The sequence below is a fragment of the Columba livia genome, chromosome 8 (assembly GCF_036013475.1).
Source record: "Columba livia isolate bColLiv1 breed racing homer chromosome 8, bColLiv1.pat.W.v2, whole genome shotgun sequence".
Taxonomy (NCBI): Eukaryota; Metazoa; Chordata; class Aves; order Columbiformes; family Columbidae; genus Columba; species Columba livia.
The window spans coordinates 3,104,005-3,126,076 of record NC_088609.1 but is presented as its reverse complement, the minus strand read 5'-3'; the positions used below and the strand labels follow the sequence as shown (position 1 = coordinate 3,126,076).

Genomic DNA, 22,072 nt, shown 5'->3' with positions numbered 1-22,072 from the left:
GCGAGATGACTGAGACCCATCTTGTTGCTGTAGCATTTTGCCTCCCCTTCCTGTTATTATTAAACCCAGCCTGGCCTGGGCCAGAAAATGTGTCTGTTCCCATTGCAGGCAAAATGCCCGCAGCAGAATTGCTCTCAAAGCCATGGTGAGGGAGACCATTAATGTGAATATTATTCTTGCCAGGAAAAATAGCCAATTACCTTCCTATAGAACCACTCTCTGCCCAGTGAGCCAGTAATTGCAAGATCTAACATTCGTCACTGAACTCTGAAAGCACTTTGGGAATAAAATACTGACAAATGGATTTGGACTGTAAAAACAGGGGAAAAAGTAAAGTTCAGGTACTAGATATTCAGGAGGTATAAATGGCTGGAGGAAATCCATGCCCACTTACACCTCACATCCTAAAGATGTAAGAATTTGGCTTTGTCTTATATCCACTCTGGTTTATGGTCCAGGTTTTAAAGATGCGTAACTGTATTAACATAGATGTTTAATAAACCAAGCAGAGAAATAGTATGTAACCTGAGGTGGGGATACTGCCAAGGGGGCTGTTTGTGTTTCTTGATGTTTAAGAAGGTCAGCTGTGCAACTGCAAGTGACCGAAGTGTTTTTGTATTTAATTTATCTCCCAAGTTTACCAGTGAAACAACCAGCAAAGCGGAAATCCATTCTTGCCCTTCTTTGCTTCCTTGGAGGAGGAAGGAAAGGCAAAGTCCTTTTAAGAGCTGCAGTGTGGTACATGTCGACCTGTTTGCTCCGCTGGACTGCACTGAGGGCCACGTTTCACTCCCTGCCTGCCCCCATGTGCTCCATGGACACATCTGGAGATTTGAGAAGTTCCCCAAGATCTATTAAGGCTGCCAGCTGCTGAGGCCCCTGGGAACCCACAGGCTCCATGGGACGTGCTCCAAGTCCCACCAGAGGCACATCTCATACCACGGGCTGTTTGGGAATCTCATCCTCAGGGCGCCCTCCCTGCCTGCCGCTGGGTGAATTACTGCACAGGTCAGAGGACTTGACGTATTTCAAGGAGTTGTTTAGGGTTTCCTCTGTGTAGCCAGAATGAGAATTTATCTGGGTCCCTCCAAAATGCTGTGGTTTTGCAATTTGTAAAAAGACTGTCCTTTAAATGGCTTGGTGAGCACCAGTCCCCATTTATCATGTCAGTTGTGATCTGTGGAACAGGAACAGCCTTGTTCTTTTCCGAGGACTAGCCTGCCCTTCTCTTTCAAGAAAAACAAATCTATGCTCAAATTGCTGCTGCTCTGAGTTTGCTTTTCACCCTGAACCCCCTCAAATGCCATTTAGGATGTACCAAAGGGAATGGCCTTTTGTTCTGTGTGTGCACAAACTGATGCTGGTCCATAATCAAGGCTTTAGGGTCAGCCATACTCTGAACAGGTAAGTATAGAAAATAACATAAAATTGTGCAAAGTGTCAGTGTATTTTGAAACATGATTGTGAGGGGAATTCACCTCCCTCTCCACAACTCTCTTTACTCCATGTGAGTGGTGACCCGGCTGCTTTTGTCACAACACACAGTAACTTCATTCCTGCTGCCAAGAGTCACTGCAGCCACAGGGCTCTGCCTCCAAACGTGGTGCTTAGCTTGGAATCATAGAACCATTTAGGTTGGAAAAGACCCTTAAGAACATTGAGTCCAACCATTAACCTAGCACTGCCAACTCCACCACTAAACCATGTCCCTAAGTGCCACATCTACATGTGTTTTAAGCACCTCCAGGGATGGTGGCTCAACCACTTCCCTGGGCAGCCTGTTCTAATGCCCAACAACCTTTTCAGAGAAGACGTTTTTCCTAATATTCAACTTAAACCTCCCCTGGTGCAACTTGAAGCTATTTCCTCTTGTCCTATCACTTGCTGCTTGGGAGAAGAGACCAACCCCCTCCATGCTCCAACCTCCTTTCAGGCAGTTGCAGACAGTGATAAGGTCTCCCCTCAGGCTCCTTTTCTCCAGGATAAACAGCCTCAGTTCTCTCAGCTGCTCCTCATCAGACTTGTGCTCCAGATCCCTCACCAGCTTCATTGTCCTTCTCTGAACTCTCTCCAGCACCTCAAGGTCTTTCCTGTGGTGAGGGACCCAAAACTGAACATGGGATTCGAGGTGCAGCCTCACCAGTGCCCAGTACAGGGGAACAATCACCGCCCTGGTCCTGCTGGCCACACTGTTCCTGATACAAGCCAGGATGCTGGTGGTCTTTTCGACCACCTGGGCACACGCTGGCTCATGTTCAGCCACTGTCACCAACACCCCCAGATCCTTTTCCCCCAGGCACTTTCCAGATACTCTCCCCCAGCCTGTAGCGCTGCCTGGGGTTGTTGTCATCCAAGTGCAGCACCCAGCACTTCGCCTTGTTAAACCTCATACAATTGGCCTCAGCCCATCGATCCAGCCTGTCCTCTGTCCATCAGTTAGTCCGTCTGCCGTGCCACCGCCCCCCCGCCAGCCGCGCCCCGAGCGGGTCGATACGGCTCGGCGCTCGCTTGGCCGCGCCTGTTGCCTTGGAGAAGGGGCGGGGCAGCGAGGGTGAGGGGCGGAGCCTACCCCACGCCTTTCCCGCCACCGGCGCGGCGCGCGCGGGCCGTTAACCGCTCCCGCTCTTCCCCGGGTGGCGATGGTGGGTACGGGGCTGTGGGGACTGTGGGGCTGTGGGCATCACCGGCCCTGCCGCCCCCTCAGCGTGCGTGTGCTGTGCCTTCTTCCAGAGGAGGAGCCTGGCCCCCAGCCAGCTGGCCAAAAGGAAGGCGGGCGATGAGGAGGAGGAGGAGCGGCATCCCCCGACGGTGAGCGAGGGGTCCCGGGACGTGGTGGGCCGGGTGGGGATCGCCCGTGTGCCCCTCGGCGCCGAGGGCTGGGGCGGGCTGGGCCTGGGGGGACACCCGTTGCCTCCGCAGCCGTGGGGCGGGGGGCGCGGAGCTGCCGCGGCCCCGGCCAGCGCCCGGTCGGAGGGTGTTACCGCCGCCGCCTTCCGGGGATCGGGGATCAGGGCCTAGATTTACACTGTTTTCATCATTTTTGGAGGGGAAATTTGTGTCTGGACACGTAGTTGGTAAAACAACATGGTTGTGTGTAGATGATGCTTCGTGGTTATGGAGAAAACTGTCCGTTGGAGAGCTTGTGGGGGGCTGGTAACCAGGACTAGGTAGGGGTTTAAAACAAAACAGAATGATATGATCTTAGGCTCTGTCCTACAGGTCAAAGAGTCTCACCTAGTGCTTTACCTGTCAAATTCCTTTTTCTGAGCCAGCAGGTGGTTACAGCCTGAAGAGGGAGGAGTTAAATCAGGAAACAGATCAATGACTTATTTATCTTCATGCCTTCCTAAGTACCTGAAATGTAGTTTTCAGTGTCAGGCATTTCACCTGCTTAACAGCAGATGCTGTAGGAGCCTCTGGGGACTTTGATGTAGTTTGTTCCATGCTACTGATCCTTCCTTTTTTTTTCCCCTTCTGCTTTTTTTGGGGTGGGGAGGCAGCCACAAGCAGACTAGCCTGCTTCATTGCAGGTTGGAAGGTGGTAGCTGTTTTTTTAATTAGGAGAGTATTATTATTAGCCCTCATGCAGATTAAACATTAGGGCCTGGGGACCTCGGTGTTGTTGCTGGCTCTGCCCTTTGGCAGTGGCGGTGAGTGATGGTTGTGTGTGTTCAGAGATGCTCAGCTGGCCGGGTGGGTTGTCTGCGTGGTTTGGTGCTCACCGAGTGTGACAGCGATGCAGCTGCCCTCTGGGCTCACCAGGTGCCCCTGAGCTGTTTTGCCCGGATTGTGTTTTTCAGACTCGGAAGAGGCAGAAGCCCGTCAGCGAGACAGAGAGCGGAGAATGCTACAGGTCTCCTTTCCGGAAACCCTTGGCTCAGTTGACCAACAGGCCTCACTGCCTGGATAGCAGTCAGCATGTAAGTGGGTGTTTCCACTAGCGCACCAGAGCAGGTGGGTTGTATGTGGAGCTCATTCATCAAGGGAGTCCCAGCAGGGCAAAATGTCCCTAAATTTCCATGGACCTGTTTAGCCAGAGGTGTGAAAGTGCCACACACACAGTCTTTAGGAGAGGTCTTTTGCTAGCTCCAACCATTTAATGTTGCACAGGTGGTTGGGGTGCTTTCTATAGTGGAAATCCTGAGTAAGAGAGCTCTGTTCTTCATGAAGGACAGTGCCAAGGGACATGGGAAGCTTTTCACACAGATGGATCAAGTGTTGTCTGCCTGTTTCTCTCTGGGCTTCCACTGCAGGAGACCAGGCGCTGGACTGGCTGGTCCCGCCTGGGTGCTGATAACCCAGCTCATTTACAGGGAACTGATTGCCCGACTATTACCAAGGCGGGGGAAGCAATAGCATTTAAAAAAGTGAATAATGCCCGTGGACTTAAGAAGACGGGAGTTATGAAATATCAATTTCACACATTAGAAAGCACAAAGGAAAATAGTTTTGAAAAGCAGAGTTGGTGGGGGGAATTGTGGTGGTTTGTTACTTTCTTCCCTTTGGCTATTTTTGAAAATAGTTGGGGTTGAAGCTTAAGTAGATTGAATAGAGGGACTCTGAGTGTTTGACACAATTGAATTATCAAAATATGTCCTGGACTTGCCTTCTTGAGGAGTCTCTGATCTCAGTCTTCTTAAGTGTGTTTTCTCTCTGAATTCCTAGGAGGCTTTTATCCGCAGCATTTTGTCCAAACCCTTCAAAGTCCCCATTCCAAATTATAAAGGTAAGATGAGGAGGTTTAAGGATTGTCTGTGTTGAGTGACTCAAGTAAAACAGATGATGCTCAGGCCTGTCAAATATATCTGTGAGGATTATTGTTATTTTTTGCACTGATGCATGTGTTCTGTAAATCCTGACTTAATTCCCAAAGAAAAATACTGGCACATTAGCGAAGCCTTCATATTTCTTTCTAGTGTTTAGTTTGGATAATCCTACACTTCAGAATTGGATTTTGTATTCTTACTGCTATGTATTTGATGTAGTGCCAGGAGATTGTACACCGTGTCGCAAATACACGTGATGAAGGTTTACCATCTAAATAATACCCGTGATACTAACAAGCAGAAGGCTGTAGGTGAAACAGACAGTATGTGCCAGTTTTCTTTCTACTTGGTTTGGTGTGTTGAGTCTCAAGGTGATCTTCAAAGCAAGACAGTTTTGAAGTTCAAAGCCTCAGCTGGTTTGAATCACTGAAACACAAGATCTCCAAACCAAATATGCTTGTGCTTGTCCCCTTTTTCCCCTTCAGCTGAAAAATTAAAATGCAGATCAACCATTTTCACTCAAACTTTAGTTATAGGAATATGTCTGTAGGCAGACACTGGCTGTGAAATGTCAGGCCTTAAAAGAGCTTGACAAAATCAGCTTGTGGAAAAGCAGATTTGTCAGGAGGCTGAAACAGAACTGTAATGGGGAAGCTGCTTTTTGTGGCTGTTATATTCCTCCCTTAATTGGGAGATGAGGCTGTTTCAAGTGCTCTTTTCTTGGTGTGCATGCACTGTTGCCTCAGCTTAAGATACACTCTTGTTTTGCAAGGATCCTTAGCAAGCAGCAGGCAAACTGACCTTGCTTGAATGTTTCTCAAGCAAAATCAAACCTGGGAACACAGTTGCCTGAGTGCTGATGGGAAAAAGGATTTCTGTGCATGTTCTTTTTATGTTCATCTCCATTCCAAAACTGTGACAAAAATATAATACTGGGAAAAGAAACTCATCCTTGGTTTCTGCCTTTCACAGAAAATGGCTCCAAGGCCAAACATCTGTTGCTCAGCAGAGAGAAAATAATAGAGTAGATAATGGCAATATGGTGCTGACAGTGATACTGTAAAACTTCGTAACTTCTAAAGATCAATTCCCCACCTTAAATAAAAGATCCAGCTCTGGTTAAGTCTGTGTTAGCTGATTCAAACTGAGAATTTCACCCAGCATATGCTATGTATATGGGAATGTATTTATTGAGCTGCTGAGACATATATTCTAGAATCCTGCTTGTCTTTCAAAATGCTAGAACAGCCACCTTTGGGTGCTGGGAGTAGCTCCAATGGCCAAGAGCTGGCTGGGGCAGACATTGTGCCCGTTTATGGCTGGATACCTGCTGAAGCCATCGGTTACCTCGCAAGACACATTGTACTGTTGTGTGCCAACATTTCTGGTATCTGCCATGCACAGTCATGCCTGTTTTGGTGCAGCCAATGCAGTGGGCATTGCCATTGCTCCATCTGTGCCCCTGCTCCTTCATTCTATATTCTCCTGGTGCAGAGCTACCTGCCGTGTGCTGGCAGAGTGATGCCAAACCACTGCGTGGGTTTGCTGTCTGCACCTCCACTCCAGCACCCAATTAATTCATTGTTCCTAAATGTAATCAGACTCTTCTGCAAGGCTCTGCTGTCTTCCAGGAGGAAGTTGCTCTTTGAGTTGTGCCTTCGTTTGCTTTCAGGGCCACTGGGCTTACGCGCGCTGGGCATCAAACGGGCAGGACTGAGGAGCCCTCTCCATGACCCTTTTGAAGAAGGAGCTCTGGTTCTGTACGAGCCCCCGCTGCTGAGCGCCCATGACCAGCTGAAAATAGACAAGTGAGTCATCACCCGTCGCAAATGCTTCGGCTCTGACCTCCCTGTACGTGTAGGTTTGTGTGTTTTCTTCCCAAATGTGTCTGAGCTGGGGTCTGAACATCAAGGGAAGTTTGGTTCCAAGGATTCTGCCTCTGAATTGATTCGGGTATGGTAACAATCAAAGAAGGAATATACCGATGCTGAATTGTTTGCATTCTTCCACAGGCTGTTTCATCTCCTGCTCATCAAAAATTTAAACCTGTAGCAGGGAATGAAGGTGCACATGTTTAGAAGCTGCTTAGAAAATCTTATGGCTTATTTGTTAGTCAGGAACAATCAGCATCTGGGACAAGCAAAAGGAGATGACTGCGAGTCAGATGTTAGGCTGCCTAATGGTTTTTATTCTGAAGTAGTTCCTTTTGTGCTGTTATAGCTTAAAAGGACCGTCAGCTGGATCTTCATTGACAGAGGAAGGGGCTCCTCTCTCCAGTAATGCAGTTACAATATTATTATTGAAACAGGAAAAACAATAATTACTTTTTAACTATCTCTCTGAACCACAGCCCAAATACACATTTTCACTGATGTTTTAGATTGCAGTTCGGGCCCCTGTGACTTCATTCTCAAAACTGAATTAATCCATTTTTCGCTTCCTTGTTGGCAGTTGCTTCCCTCATGCCGCTGGGGAGTCCTCAGTGAGATTTTAAAGAAAACCTAAACATATGCTGTGCAGAGTTCATTAACCACACTGTTTTCTTCCTTGGCTGCCTCCTGCAGGGACAAAGCACCTGTCCATGTTGTGGTGGATCCTGTCCTCAGCCGTGTCTTACGGCCCCATCAGAGAGAAGTAAGTTTTCAATTGGGACCTGAGGGTATGGCTGGAGGACTTGATGTGTTTCAAAAAGCTCCAGTTCCTCTGCTGGAATGGTCACCCACCAGCTGTGAGGTCTACATAGACCTCACAGACGGACAGGCTGACAGACTCTAGTCTGGTGCAAATGCAAAGTGAAATGTTTGTTTTGACCATCCTCTTAAAATCCTGGATGCTGCAAATATTCTCTGTCCTGTGTTAAGCACGAGGACATGGTGGGAGTATTACAACAGTCCTGTTTGTCCTTAAAAATGTGGAAATTTACTGCTTTCTTGTGGATAAGAACTTTCTCTTCTCTTGCCTCTGATCTAGCAGGGTCAGAGCACTCCCAGCCTAAACAGGTGCTGCCTGATGCTCAGGTGTGTTCCGTCTTTGTAGGTCAGGTCAGCTGATGGTGGAAACTGGGGAGTTTCTGTGACCGTGTCTGTTTGTGCAGGTCTAGGAAAGCACGTTGGCTGACTTCTGTGTCACCAGTGGTACCTTAGAAAACAACCACAGATTCCGTGGGGAGATGCGATCTTAGAGTCAGGGCTGAAAGTCCAGCCTTATTGTGAAGTAACTGCTGAGTGGAACTCAGTGTGGAAGGTGATGAGATATAGTTGAAATAAATGATGTTGCAGTCCAGTCTTGAGTTGGGCAGGGCAGACTGTCCACCGCTGTGTTCTGTTGGTCAGGAGAACTAATCTGACCTGCAGTTTCTGAGCTGGGAAACACTGGAGCCCTTCTTTCTGCTACCATGGTTCCCAACACAGTGTGGAGTAGATTGTACTTCATTGTGGTTTTTTTGGAAGCTACCCTTTGTAGGTGTGAGCTGTCTGACCTCCATAGACTTGGAATTCACCAGTGGAGCGTGCTGAAAAACACTTTACGTCGTAAATATGTGCAACATCAAAATATGAACGCAGTGGGTACTAATCTCCAAATATCTACCATAGGTATCTGGACAGTTTGAAGTTCATCGCAGATGTGGCATATTATCAGTTAAGCCTAGAGGCAGCACAGATGGAAGCTGTGATTGCTGATGTTGCAGGCTGAGCAGGTCAAGCTGGATCTGTCCCTGCATGGGAGATCTTCAGATGGCTCTGAGAGCGCTGCAGGCTGCTCCTAGCTTGTACTTTTATCTCAGAATTGGTACTGAACCTCTGACCCAGTGCTGCATAGCCAGAGGCACTCTGGTTTTGGGTAAGATACTGCCTGCTGGTGCTTTTGTCAAGTAATGCTGTCTGGTTTTTGACAGCTAGATATCTCTGATAAAGCAGTTGTATGTTCTAGTCTGACTAATAAGTCTTTGCATGCTAAGATTCCTGTGCTGCTTTATTCAGGTGATGCTCCCGGAGTGTTGTACAGCTTCGCTCTGTCTTTGTTGTGTCTTTTGCCCACTTAGTGGGAAGTCGCTCAACTGGATCCCCAGCCAAATACGCTCTTTAAGTCAGTAATGTATTTCATAATTGTTCAGCTGGCTTAAATAAGCTTAATTAACCTGTTGTTAAAGGCCCAAGAAAGAAAGAAAAGGACTTGAAAGCGCAAGTGAAGGCGTTCTATCTTCCAGTCCTGAGCACAGAGGATTGAATCTGTCCAGGTGTGTTTAGGTGTGTCCCTCACTCCCTGCTCTGTTGGCACAATGCAAGGAGCTTGTACATCCCCAGGACAATGCCCCAGTTTTCTCTGACTCCCTGTCCTCACATGATGGAGGAACGTTTTGCAGAGTCTTTTTTTTTTAAAACTTTCTTCTTTTATCTGTCTTGGTGATGTGTCAGAGCCTAATGCAGGGCTGAGCTCTTCTCCCACGGTGTGACGTGGGTTATAACCTCAGCCCTGGGTCTTCTCTGAAGCTAAATCTGCTTTAAGCTTTGAGTCCCCAGGTGAGTCATTGCGCTTCTAGGCAGAAGCCATGGGGCTGCTGAGGCTATTCTGGCAGTTAATCAGGCAGCAGAAGCAATTCTGCTCATTCTGTGATTCTGTGTTTTTCAAACTACCTAACTGGGTGGTGTGAAGATGATTAACCTGTTTGCAGTGATTGGCACAGGTTAGCTGATGGCCTAATGCAGCCAAGGGTAGAAACTTCTGGGAATTCACGTCAGGAAGCTGGTTGCAATTGTACAGTTAAAATGTAGTAAGATACTGTGCGTGTTATGAGGTATGTGTTGGCACCAGTGATGTTGTTCCAAACCAGATGTGGCTGCATTTTAGCTGCGTCTCGGGTGATTTCCCTCTGTCTCATTAGACCGCTGCATGTCCCTAGGGATGTGCCACACAGATTTGCTCTTGGTTGTGTGCGTTGTGGTAATGAAGTTGTCATTCTGCTGATGTCCCCGTCCTGCTCTGAGAGAACAATCTCTTTGGCAGGGAGTGAAGTTCCTCTGGGACTGTGTGACAAGCCGGCGGATCCCTGGGAGTCATGGCTGTATCATGGCGGACGAAATGGGGCTGGGCAAAACCCTGCAGTGCATCACGCTCATGTGGACGCTCCTCCGGCAAAGTCCAGACTGCAAGCCCGAAATTGAGAAAGCCATGGTGGTGTCTCCCTCCAGCCTGGTGCGAAACTGGTACAACGAAGTGGAGAAATGGCTGGGGGGGAGGATCCAGCCGCTGGCCATTGATGGAGGCTCCAAAGAAGAGATTGACCGTAAACTAGGTACGGAAATGTTCGCAAACGGTGCCTTTGGGTTAAAATCTTGCATTGGAAGAAGCCACAGCAGCTGATGTGAACATCTCTGAGCTGTCACCAGAGCTCTGGAGACTGATTAAAGTCTCTCCACTTAGATGTTTAGATCAGGCCCTTGCATGTTTGGTAATAGTTGATCTTTTGGAATAATCCAAGTCCAGTCATGTTCTCAAGTTAGGGCAGTCCCACTGCCTCTCTTTTGCTCCAGCCAGAATCCAGGAAAGGAGTGGGCAGAGATGGGAGCGGGATGGAAATGGGGTCAGTTTTGAGGAAAGGAACACGGGTATACATGGGTGGAAGGGATGCTACAGAATAATTGAAACTGACAGGTTTTCCTAGATTCTTAAGGCAAAAGTTTTGACTACAGAGTTTGAACCCTTTTCTATTAGTTTTTCTCATCCCCCTGTTTTTCCTATTCCCTTGTTCCATCCACAGTTGGCTTTATGAACCAGCGTGGCCTGAGAGTGCCTTCACCCATCCTGATCATCTCCTATGAGACCTTCCGACTCCACGCCGAGGCCTTACAGAAGGGCAGCGTTGGGCTTGTCATATGTGATGAGGTACAGGGGAACCTTTAAGGAGAATCTGTTCCTGATATTTTCTTGAGATCTGGGCAAAACCGGCTCTGCTTTCTTAAAAAGGGAGTGGGCAGGGGGAAACAAGATTTAGCTGTAGACAGCACGGTTCTTGTGCTTGAGAGTTCTGGTGCTTGAGAGGTTCAGGATGACTTGCTCATCCATCCTGGGTGAGTCTGAGGGTGTTTTACAGAGCTGAGATATGCAGAAAATCCAGGTGGTGGCAGCTGTGGCCACTTTGTAGATCCCTGGCAGGGTGGAGGCACCTATGAGGGTCTTCTCAGTGTGAAATACGTAGTGGGAAGAAGGTCCATTGCCTGTCTCTGCCTTACTCTGGGATGGTAGTGCCCTGTCTCACCGATCTGTTTCTCATTTGGTTGTGTCTGTCTTTGCTAAAGTGAGAAGTACTTTCTGTTTGGCCTGGCCTCGTGTTCTGCTCAGGAGTTTTTAACTTGGCTCTCTTCTGAGGAAGGGGAGTGGAGATTCCCGAGGCTTCTCCCAACTTAAGTGATTCTGCAGTTTGACGTGTTCTTGTGTGTTGTGTGGGCTGCTGTCAGCCACCTGATCTGACCATCTCTTTCTGTGCTTGGGGGACAGTTTGAAGGGCACTCCCATGGCAGGATCCTCTTCCCTTCTCTGTAACCTCCTGCTTGGGGCAGGCCTAGGAGAGCTGGCTGAGGGGTTGCCTCGTGTATTCCTTGTTTAATAAGAGACAGACCTGGCTTGATTCTCTGCTCACTGATGGCTGGATCTAGCTTTGCCAAGCCTGTGTCGTCAAGCTCTGCTTTCACGTGGCTGAAATTAAGTTATTTTTTCATTTATTGTTCTCTACTTGTGGTTGTAGTTAGTGGGAGCCAGAGATGCTCTGAAGGATGAAATAAAACAAGTGCCTTCTGCCTCCTTGAAACATCAAAACAGGGGCCTGAGCCACTGTTGGGGTGTCCTCTGCTGCCACTTAGAGGAGATTCGTTAAATAACTATGCCATCCAGTGGTTTGGGTTTGTGTTTGCTCAAACAGTGCTGAGAAAAGCTTAAAAAGAACGAACATCCTCACAAGTGTAACTCCCACACCTCCCAGTGCCCCTGGGATGGGGCCAGTAGCTGGGGATACTGGGAATGCAGGTTCTTGCCCCAGTGTTTTCCATATATTCCCCATAAATACTCAGCTCTGCAATGGTCTGGCACTTGTAAAGAGTGTCTCATCATATCCTACAGCATAGCACTTGGGTGCTAATGGATTTGCTTTTCCCAGGCATGGGAAACAGGGCCTGTATTCAGGTTACCCCTCTAAGAGGTGCAGAACCTCTTGTTATTAGTGTGCAAAGGCCTGGCAGTCCGGGATGTAGGCGGCCTGACTGGGTTGTGATCTTGACCTTGGGTGATGCAGTGTGTCCAGAGTTCAGTGCCCAGTGTTGGCAACCAAAACCAGCCCTGTCTTTGAACAGGAAACTTCTTATAGTTGGACCATGTGGTGGTTGTTATTTTTGTGGTGGTTATTTTCATGGTAGGCCCTCTTACCTGGGTGTGACTCAGATGTTCCTAGTCTGACATGCTTGTAATGACATGTTTCCACACATAATAGCTTCGGGTTTGCCACCAAATTCTTGCCTTTGTAAGAAGTCTGTCCCGACAATTGAACACGTACACATTTAATCCACTACCACAAATGGGAAAAGTGGTGAGATGCCTTGTGGGAGATGCAGCATGTCGGTGTTGATGAGGATCTCCAAGCTGCTTCCTGTCAGGGCCACTGGATTTATCAGCTTCATTCCTTTTTTTTTTCCCCTTTTTTTCTTTTTCAAAGGGCCATAGACTGAAGAACTCTGAAAACCAAACATACCAGGCTCTCAACAGCTTAAATACACCTCGACGAGTCCTTATCTCAGGCACCCCTATTCAGAATGACCTGCTTGAATATTTCAGCCTGGTGCACTTCGTCAATTCAGGCATCCTCGGTAAGACGTGAGCGTGTGAGAGTTGTGAGGGATGGGGGAGTTGCTGGCAAGGCCTCCCCAGTTGCCAGCAGCAATATTAGTGAGAGGAAAGGTCAGGTACAGGTTGGAGACTTATTCTCCTTCAGTTCATATCCAGAAATTCTAGATTGGGGTCTGCTCTGTTTCAAGAAGATTGTAATTTAAAGCACACCGGTGTAACAAGTGTTCTGAAAGGGGAATTAATCAAGGTAAAATGAATCTATGACCTTGACTACTATGTGGCTGATGTTGTGTAGCTATGCTGGTCAACCAAAATGTCCAGCTGGTCTGTGAGTTCCTCTGGCAATAAGCCCTTGGAGATACTGCAGGAGTTGCTGGGCAGGAAGAGCCAGCAGGTAATGGTACTTCCCACAACACTCTCAGGCTATAGAAAATCCAGAAGTCTAAGCCAGAAATGATGTGCTTGTAGGAGAGGCTTCGTGGAGAGGAGAGTTCGATGTGACATGCTCTGCGTTGAGCACAGAAGCTGCGTTGAGCTCAGAAGAGTCGGCTTTTCCCTGCTCTCTCTTGTGTATCCATCTGGAACCAGAGGTTGCGGTGACTGGTGCAAGATGGAATGATGGACCTTGTGGCAGAGGCAGGCAACAAAGCCTGAATTTCTGGCAGTCTGCCTTCCCACTTTCACATAATCTGAGAGAAAGCCGAGGGTGATGTCTAACAGAGTTAAGACTGCTCTTGTTTTTAAGGAAAATGAGGCCTGTGAACACAGAGTTAACTTCATCTGGGATAGAAAGAAAAGAGTCTGGAGGAGAGATACTGATTAGTGTGTCTTCAGAATCAAACACCTTCTACAGTTGCTGGTGGCAGACTGAACTATTCTGTCTCTGACTCCTATGCTCTGCAAGCTCCGTTTTCATTTTAAAAGCAAAGTAGCCTTTGCATCCTCTGCTGCATCACTGGGTTAGGAGCAGCTCTTCTGTGTTGCAGGGTGAGACAGCTTGGCTTTGTCAAGAGACGTCATTTTTTTCTGTCGAGGAATGAAAATAAACCAATCTGTAAATAATTTCCTTGTTGCTATAACTTGTCACCTATGTTTGTCTCAGATGGCTTGGTATCCAGTCCAAGAGGCTTCTCATTAATTTTAGTGCATGCACAACTAGTTAAACACCATTCATCAGATTCTTAGTCTTACAAACAGCATTTGGGTTGTATCTTCTGTATGTTCTGCTCCCGGAATTTCTAAAGGAAAGGATAGGATGGGCTGGTAGATGTTCTACATCTACTTTTTCCATGTGCTTCCATTTTGGATAGTTATTACAGGGAGCTAATGCGATTTCCCTTTCCCCCCTGGATTTGTGCTTCAGGCAAGACCAGACTCCCTGTACTTGCAGTTTGTTCTCTCAGAGGTGAGGTTAATGCTGTAACTACCGCCAGCAAAGCTGCATGCTTGCTGTCATCATTTTGCCCTTTTTCAGCCTGTGACCAGTAATAAGCAACTGATTACAGGTAATTTTGGAACAGGCACACCTAATGTCTGTGCTGTTGTTTGCAAGGACAAAATCTGGGAGTAAAAGCGTAGCTGGAATGTGAGCAAAACCAGTACATGCCTGACAGGACTCAGATTTAACTAAAATTGTATGACCTTTGGCAGTACATTGTTGTTAGAGTACAAAATGATTTGCTGTTGTACAGATTTGCCTGCCTTGTTTGTATCTTTCCTGGCTAGAAAGGAAAACAAATCATACAGATGGGGTGAGAATTTGTTTTATCTGCTAGGCCACATTATTGTAGGATGATAACTGGGGCTGTGGGGTGCTGATCAAAGTTTATTTGGTAGTAATTGCCACCTTTTCACTTCTGTTTTGTACAGGGACTGCACAGGAATTTAAAAGACATTTTGAGATTCCCATCTTGAAAGGCAGAGATGCGGATGCAAGTGAAGCTGAGCGCCACAAAGGAGAAGAGAGGCTTAAGGAGCTGATCAGCATTGTGAACAGGTGAACTTCATCCCCTTCTCATTGCAGAGCTTTTGCATAAACCCTTGGTGTGCGCTGGTATCTTTCCAAATTACAGTTGTAGCTGGAATGAGTGCTCTTGCCAGCTATATCTATTCAGCAAGTGATTGTGCAAGTATTTATTGCCTAAGAAATCCATGTAGCGTGCAGCTTTAGACTGAAAAATTAGCACATTGAAACAGCACAGTTATCTGCAGTCACCCCCAGCAAATGCACTCGGATATTGTGGATCATGATTTGACTCTTAAGTTTGTTTTCTCCGGGAATCTGACTAGTCAGGCAGCATCCTTTTATTTGTGTTAAGGTGACTACAGCATAGACTGGGTCGACTTGAGATCCATCCAGCCCAGATGTTGAGTGGTGGGCAGACAGAGCATACAGAACATCGCTCAGTTGTGCTGTTGATTGCTCAAGTCACAAGAGTCCAGCTCATGCTTTGATACCTGTGTTGGCTCTGTAGAGCTAATGGGATTAGACCCCTAGTGTCAGAGATGTGACTTTTGACTCCCAAGTAGCGCCTCTGTGATGTAAAATGTCATCTTGTTTCCCTTCGGTTGATTTTTTTGGTATTTGTTTAAACCCGGTTCCTATTCTTGAATACAACCTATTTATCCACATCTGCTGGCAACCACTTGTCTCTCTGTAAGAACTCCTTCTAGACACTCTTTTGAATTCTCAGTGTTGCTGCTGTCTTCGGTTCTTTTATCTGAACTTTTGCAACTATCATGAATACAATCTGGCAGCTTATAGACGTGGTAAATTGAATTTTACACCAAGCACAGCCTTTCTATAGAGACAGCCCTGACCTTGACTCAGGTCAGCTTGCAGAAGCCTAAGAGAAAGGAAAGGTTGGGAGGAGAAGAGCTTATTCCTTCTTGAGGTGCATTTATTTCTTTTAATAGTTGATGGAAAAGGGGTGTAAAAGTGTGTTCTGAATGCTTGTGCCTGGCTGTGTCAGGGTCTGTGTCCTTTATCGTGCAAGTCACCATACAAAAATAGGGAAGATGAAGCATATAAGTAATATCAGATGAATCAGTTGAATTTGGTAGGAATTAAAAATGATAGAGCGATGCAAAGATAAGTGGAATCATAGGCATAAGGCTGGAAGGACCCTGGAGAAGGTGTCTAATCCATCTTGCTGTCCCAAGGTAGAAGGTGTTAGACCTAAACCATCCCTTACTTAACCCCCACCCAGCATCAAAAACCTTACAAATTCCCAGGACACCTTTTCCAGGGCATCGCTGTCTTTGCAGTTACAAAATGCTCTTAATGTGTAACATAAATCTTCCTTCCTGCAGTTTAAGCCTGTTACTTTTCATCCTACTGCTTATGGGTTTGGAGACCAGATTATTCCTTCCTTTGACAGATTTCAGGGCTGTTGTATATCTCTGCTGTCGTTCTTCTGTACGTTTCATAACATCATATTTTCGATGTTTCCTGGCAGAACTGGGTTTCTGCACCTCTTTCTTATTTTGGTTACTCAGTTCACTGTTCTTTCTAGTCCATCTCACCTTTCCTAAAGTGTGACAGAACTGCTCCATGGGGCATTTCTAGAGCCCCAAAGGATTTTTGTCTTTTGCTGAAATCTTGGGCCAGACAATAACCCCATCCTGGCTGAGGATGGCTGCTGAGTTATTACATGGGGAGCAGCCTGCTTGTACTTTGGGTTATGTCCATAGTATGTGGTGGTTAAATCCTACCCTTGTTTGCTGTCTGTGCCACTGGTGTGTTGTAGCTCAAGCTGAGAACGCTGTTGGCAGGCTGAGGAAGAGCTGAGTTTCTCCTGTAAGGGACTGGGCTGTCTTAGGTGGAATCATGCCCGATTCCTCCCAATCTCATGAACAACATTTGGAAGCCTCACAAAGACAGTGGGTTATACTGGACTATATAGCATGGGCTGGCGGAGCCACTTAGCATGGGTGGTGGGTGTCTGGCCTTTGTGTGTTGGGCTGTCACAGACTTTTGTAGCTATCAAAAAGGCTTTGTGTTGAGCTCGCAAGGAATAATAGTGATAAAACAAGGTTTTGATGGCATCCTAGCATTTGTTCTTCATTTGCCTCTCTGCAGGTGTTTAATCCGAAGAACTTCGGACATCCTGTCCAAATACCTGCCGGTGAAGATTGAGCAGGTGGTCTGCTGCAGGTACCACAACGCCTGTACTCTGCCTGGGAAATGGGAGCAACAGCAGGAAGGGCTAAAAAGTTGCAAAAAGCTCTTAAATGCTTGTGGCAACTGTTTCCCTCTAGGAATGAGGCTATAGCCAATAGTAATTTGTTGCTTTTCCCCCTGAAGCAGGGGTGAAGAACCCTCAACCAGGGGTTCTGCCAGCCAGCTGTGTGCTCTGTGCAGCTGTGTACACCTGAGCCCTGGGCTGTGCAGGGTATCTGCAGGCTTCTCTTCCAGCTCTGGGCTGAGATATCACTGCTCTACCACCAGCCTTGGAGGCATTTCTAGGTTGTCTCTGCTGGAGCTAAAAACATTGAGCTAATAGGAACCCACTGTGTAGATGGAGGAGGAAGGTTGGGGTTGATATGAGGACAGGCTGAGGCTTCTGAGCTCTTGTTCTGTTTCAGACTGACACCTCTGCAGGCTGAGCTGTACAAGAACTTCCTGAAGCAAGCCAAGCCGGTGGAGGAGCTCAAGGAGGGCAAAATCAGTGTGTCATCCCTCTCTTCCATCACTTCCTTGAAGAAGCTTTGCAATCGTGAGTTGTTCCACTCATGCAGTTCCCCCATTGGTGGGGGTTTTTGGGCCTCCTTTGTGCACTCTGCAGTGTCTGAGCTCTTTTCGTTCTCCAGATCCTGCTCTTATCCATGATAAGTGTGTGGAAGAGGAAGAAGGTTTTATGGGAGCCCTGGACTTGTTCCCTGCTGGCTACAGCACCAAATCTGTGGAGCCCCAGCTTTCAGGTGCTGTGGAACTCAACAGTACAAATATGTTGCCTAACGCAGGCAACTGTGAGACTGTAATTAGCATCTTATCAAGAGCCCTGGAATTTGGGAATTTCTGCTCTAGCTTTCTTCTTTATTTCCTTTCTATCCAGGAAAGATGCTGGTTTTGGACTACATCCTTGCTGTTACAAAAAGCACCAGTAATGACAAGGTGGTTTTAGTGTCTAACTACACTCAGACACTGGACCTTTTTGAAAAGCTCTGCAGGAACAGGAGGTTAGTCTTTGGGCTTAGTTTGTTTAATCCCTCCAGACTGTACTTGCGGCCTACACTGTAAAAGAAACTGGCTATTTTTAAAGTTTCTATCAGCAGGAGCTCGTGAGATCTGTTTCTTACTTCAGATGTTCCTGAATTGGAACTAATGTGACTCGTGCTTTGGCTTCCGGGGTCACTCAGAAAAGCTCTGGTCCTCTGCAAAGGCTCCTAAAGCCCAGACCCTTTCACTTACTTGTGAAAGACTTTTTTTCTCTTTCAAATAGGATGTTCTAAAGGTCGCAGCAATCTGATTGTAGCAAATACTGTATGTTCTAGGTATTTATATGTCCGGCTGGATGGCACCATGTCCATTAAAAAGAGAGCGAAGATTGTGGAGCGATTCAACAGCCCCTCAGTAAGTAGCACCTGCCAGATGCAACCAGCTCTCCTGCTGGTTTGGAATGTTGTGAGTAGAAGTATGGCTGCTGCGTGTTTTTAATCCAAACCTCCCTTTTTCCACAGAGCCCCGAGTTTATCTTCATGTTAAGCAGCAAAGCAGGCGGCTGTGGTTTGAATTTGATCGGGGCTAACAGGCTGGTTATGTTCGACCCAGACTGGAATCCAGCTAACGATGAGCAGGCCATGGCTCGCGTGTGGCGGGATGGCCAGAAGAAGACGTGCTACATCTACCGGCTGCTTTCCGTGAGTGTCACTCCTCTCACCGCCTCAACTCAGAGTTCTCGCTGCCAGCCGAGGCTGCAGCTGCTGTGACTGGGACCAGAAGGGGAAGAACCCTTTTGTGTTGGTGACCAGAATTGATTGGAACTTAATTGCTTCCTACCCTCAGATGTGTTGCTGTAGAAAACCATGAAGGTTCAAGCCGGAGGGTCATTACTGCGGGCCTTGGTTTCTAATGGTGACTGGCTTCTGAGAATAAACAGCTGCAGCTTTCTAGATAAGATGCTGCTTTGAAGTCATTTAGGCATCTGACTTCTTTAATTTCATGGGGTGTCTGATGCCGAAGTTGCTGTTTTTCAGTCTGGCTGCAGTCTGGTTTGGTTGGGTGTACGTGTACTTAATAAACGGCAAGTACATTCCCAGAATTACAGCAGCTTTTGGAACAGGGCTACCAGTTAGCAGGTGGAGTAGCTGCTCTGTAAAGGAAAAGCACAGGGGAGACTGGTCTTTTCAGGCTGCTGTAACACATTATCCAGCAGCAGTTGCTGCTCAGAAGTGTCCTCTCTGCCCTTGTTCACCTTCACCTCTCGATACTTCAGACTGTGGGCTTTTTGTTTTGGTTTGATTTTTGGTAGTGTGTGGGGTTTTTTTTTTTTCTTTTGTAAGCTTGTCTTCCTTGAGCAATTATTATTTTACTTTGACAAAGCCGATGTTATTTGTCCATCTCTTCCTTATGGTGTTCCACTTTTTCTCTGACCTGGCTGCACCTGGAAGCATGGAGGTCTTTTGCTTTTAGAGCTAGAAAACTGATCTGCAAACCATGACTGATCACCCCCCTCCTTTCTATTACATGTTTACTAAACAGACATTTTGCTCTTCAGTTTTTTTGCGTTACAAACGTAGCATACTGGGCTTTCTGCACTTTAGTTCTAGAAGCAGTCATCTCCCTCCAGACAGTGGATGTGATTGATCTGTGTGTGGGTGAACCAGCAGATACTGTTGATGGTTCTTTTGCTGTTTGGTGTGTTATGTGGGTTTTGGAGGGTTTTTTTTGTTTCGTTGTTGGGTTTTGTTTGGTTTTTTGCTGGGGAGTGGCTGTAGCTGCTCAGCTCTTTCCCCTTCTTTCCCATCAACCCAACCTGGTGCGGTGTATGAGCTCCAGCCACAGGTGGCAGCTCCACCTCCTTCTCCGTATCTCCATTGGATCCACTTCTGTAGCCACAGTGAAAGACAAGAGAAGCAATGTTGGGTTAGATCAGCAACCAAACAGGACGTGGTTGGAGCCCAGTAAAACCTGCCTGGTGTGTGTACTGGTCTGGCAAGGCGCTGCACGGTCCTGACATTTTACTGCCATTTGATCTGTGACACTTTCCCAACACGGTGCTCCTTTAACACTCATGTCCCAGCTGTGCTTCAGCTCTGACTCTCTCTCCTCTAGACGGGGACGATAGAGGAGAAGATATTCCAGCGCCAGACCCACAAGAAGGCCCTCAGCAGCTGCGTGGTGGATGAAGAGCAGGATGTAGAAAGGCACTTCTCACTTGGGGAGCTGAAGGAGCTCTTCACATTGAATGAGACCACCACCAGTGACACCCATGACAAGTGAGTATACTCAATGAGTGGAATCAGGAAAGAAAAACACACCCTCCGCAGTTTGGTCTATTGGTTCAGGGGTTCCTCAGGTAGCAGGAGGCGGCTCAGAGAGGAGGGCCCTCAGCTGTCTCTTCTGAAGCTGTTAATCATCTGGAGATGAGCACTTCTTGTTGTCCTCCCTTTCTGTTGTCTTAGAAAAGCTGTACTCACTGCACCAGTGAGCAAACTGTCTCGTTGCTGCCCGTGTTTGGAAATGAAGAGATCCATTATCAGAGCCTTTCAGGCTGTTGGAGCCCAACTTGGTCCTTCCTTGCCACTGGTGGTTTGATCTCCAAATGCTGAGCTGCTTCCACTGCCAGGGCTACTCCATCTGCTAAGAATTCATGAGGCCAACCCAAGTGCTCTTCTGGGGACTAAAAGAAACTGGTTCTCCATTGTCTACCCTTTTCCTCCAGCCCTGAGACCTGTGGTATTGTAGCCATCAGAAAGAAGGCAGGGAGTGCAGGAAAATGCCTCACACTGAAAGTTAAGACTCTTAGTTCAGGCAAGAAATGAAGAGGATTAGTTTTAAGCTGACTCAAAGCTTAGCTCTGTGTAGGTATCTTGTCTGCATGGTAATAAGCCTTGCTGGCCAGACTGCTGCTGCTTTTTAAAAAGCTCCTGGTGTGGCAGCTCAGGAGGACATCTCCAAATCAGCCTGAGCACAACCTGGTTGCTGTGGTAGGAGCAGGATGGAGCGGTTTGGAGCGTGCTGTGCCCTCTTGAACTTGGGAAACCTGATGCAGTGCTGAGAATGTGTTAGTGGTAGGGGTGTTCACTCAAGATCTGCTCGAAGCAACATTGCTCACCTGTCAGAGAAACTCGTCCTGATCTTCCTCTGTGTCCTGCTGGACCATTCCCACATGGCTGCACATGGAGGGGCAATGCCATTAGAAACAGCCCCGGGGTTCCCAGAACTTGTGGGAGTCGTTCCTTACCTGTCGCACATGCCAGAAGGTGGTTGTGTGTTTAAATGAAATGTGGTAGCAATCAATCCTGACTGAAAGTCCACTTGCCACCATTGCAGTGGAGTTAATCCACATTACTGGTCTGCACTTTCAAACCACCTGTATGCTCGAGCAGTGGAGGAGCCTCACACTCATCTTGTGCTGACTCTGTTCCAGGATCAAGTGTCGTCGCTGTGTGAACGGCCACCAGGTGCGGCCGCCTCCCGAAGGCTCCGACTGCACCTCTGACCTCTCCCAGTGGAACCACTGTGCTGACAAGCGGGGGCTGCAGGACTCGGTGCTGAAGGCTGCCTGGGACGCCGCTGTCACCTTCGCTTTTCACCATCACTCCCACGAGGAGCAGCGAGGGATTCCCTAACAGGTTACTGTCCCCTGTGGGGGCAAGTACTATCTATCCACTTCTAGCCCTTTCAAGGAAAGGGGCGGTAGATATCAACACGCTGGGTGGTTGTGTGGCTGTGGAATAGCAGAACCCCTGGTTTTCGAGAGGCTGGAAGGCCCTTGGTGCTGTTCAGTCTGCTGCAACAGAAAGGAGTCTGTGGCTTTTTCTCTGCTGTTGTATTTATTGTGTGCCTGAAAAGCAGCCTTTTTGCAACTGAGAATAACTGGAACTTGTGCACTTGATCAGATTCAGCACTGGTTCTTGTGCTGTTGGTGTCTGTGCCTTCTACTCAGCCAAGTTTTGTCTTCAGGTTTAAGTTAAGCCTGTGGTTTTATAGCCCTTGATGTGCATAGTCATGTTGTTTTCCTTGACAGCTGTGGCTTGCAGCTGCTGAGCAGGAACTTGCAGGATCCATTTCTGTTGTGAAATGTGAACCTTGCTGATTACTCAGGAACAAGAGGATTTGTACAAGGGAACAGAATTTGTGCATTTCTTGAACATCTGGCTTGAAAAATCACGCATGCAGTAAGAAATCAGGCTCTATTAAGGTAGCTCCATTTCTAAACTCGCTTTGCTATGGGCAGGATCCCCTGGTCCAGTAGAGTGTTTTAATTCGATCATATTACAAGACAGTAATAAAATTCACACTGGTA

At 47.4% G+C, this 22,072-nt stretch overlaps 1 protein-coding gene across 1 annotated transcript; it reads left to right on the top strand.

Annotated features, from left to right (window-relative positions):
• Positions 1-2,518: 2,518 nt before the first annotated feature.
• Positions 2,519-22,072, top strand: RAD54L (RAD54 like). The gene is made up of 18 exons (XM_065071467.1): positions 2,519-2,642; positions 2,731-2,808; positions 3,801-3,920; positions 4,666-4,726; positions 6,439-6,574; positions 7,331-7,400; positions 9,771-10,059; positions 10,525-10,649; positions 12,469-12,619; positions 14,469-14,595; positions 16,681-16,755; positions 17,187-17,317; positions 17,412-17,522; positions 17,657-17,780; positions 18,096-18,174; positions 18,282-18,461; positions 19,876-20,039; positions 21,194-22,072. The coding sequence occupies exons 1-18, from the start codon at positions 2,640-2,642 to the stop codon at positions 21,393-21,395; spliced, it is 2,226 nt and encodes a 741-aa protein (XP_064927539.1). The 5' UTR covers positions 2,519-2,639; the 3' UTR covers positions 21,396-22,072.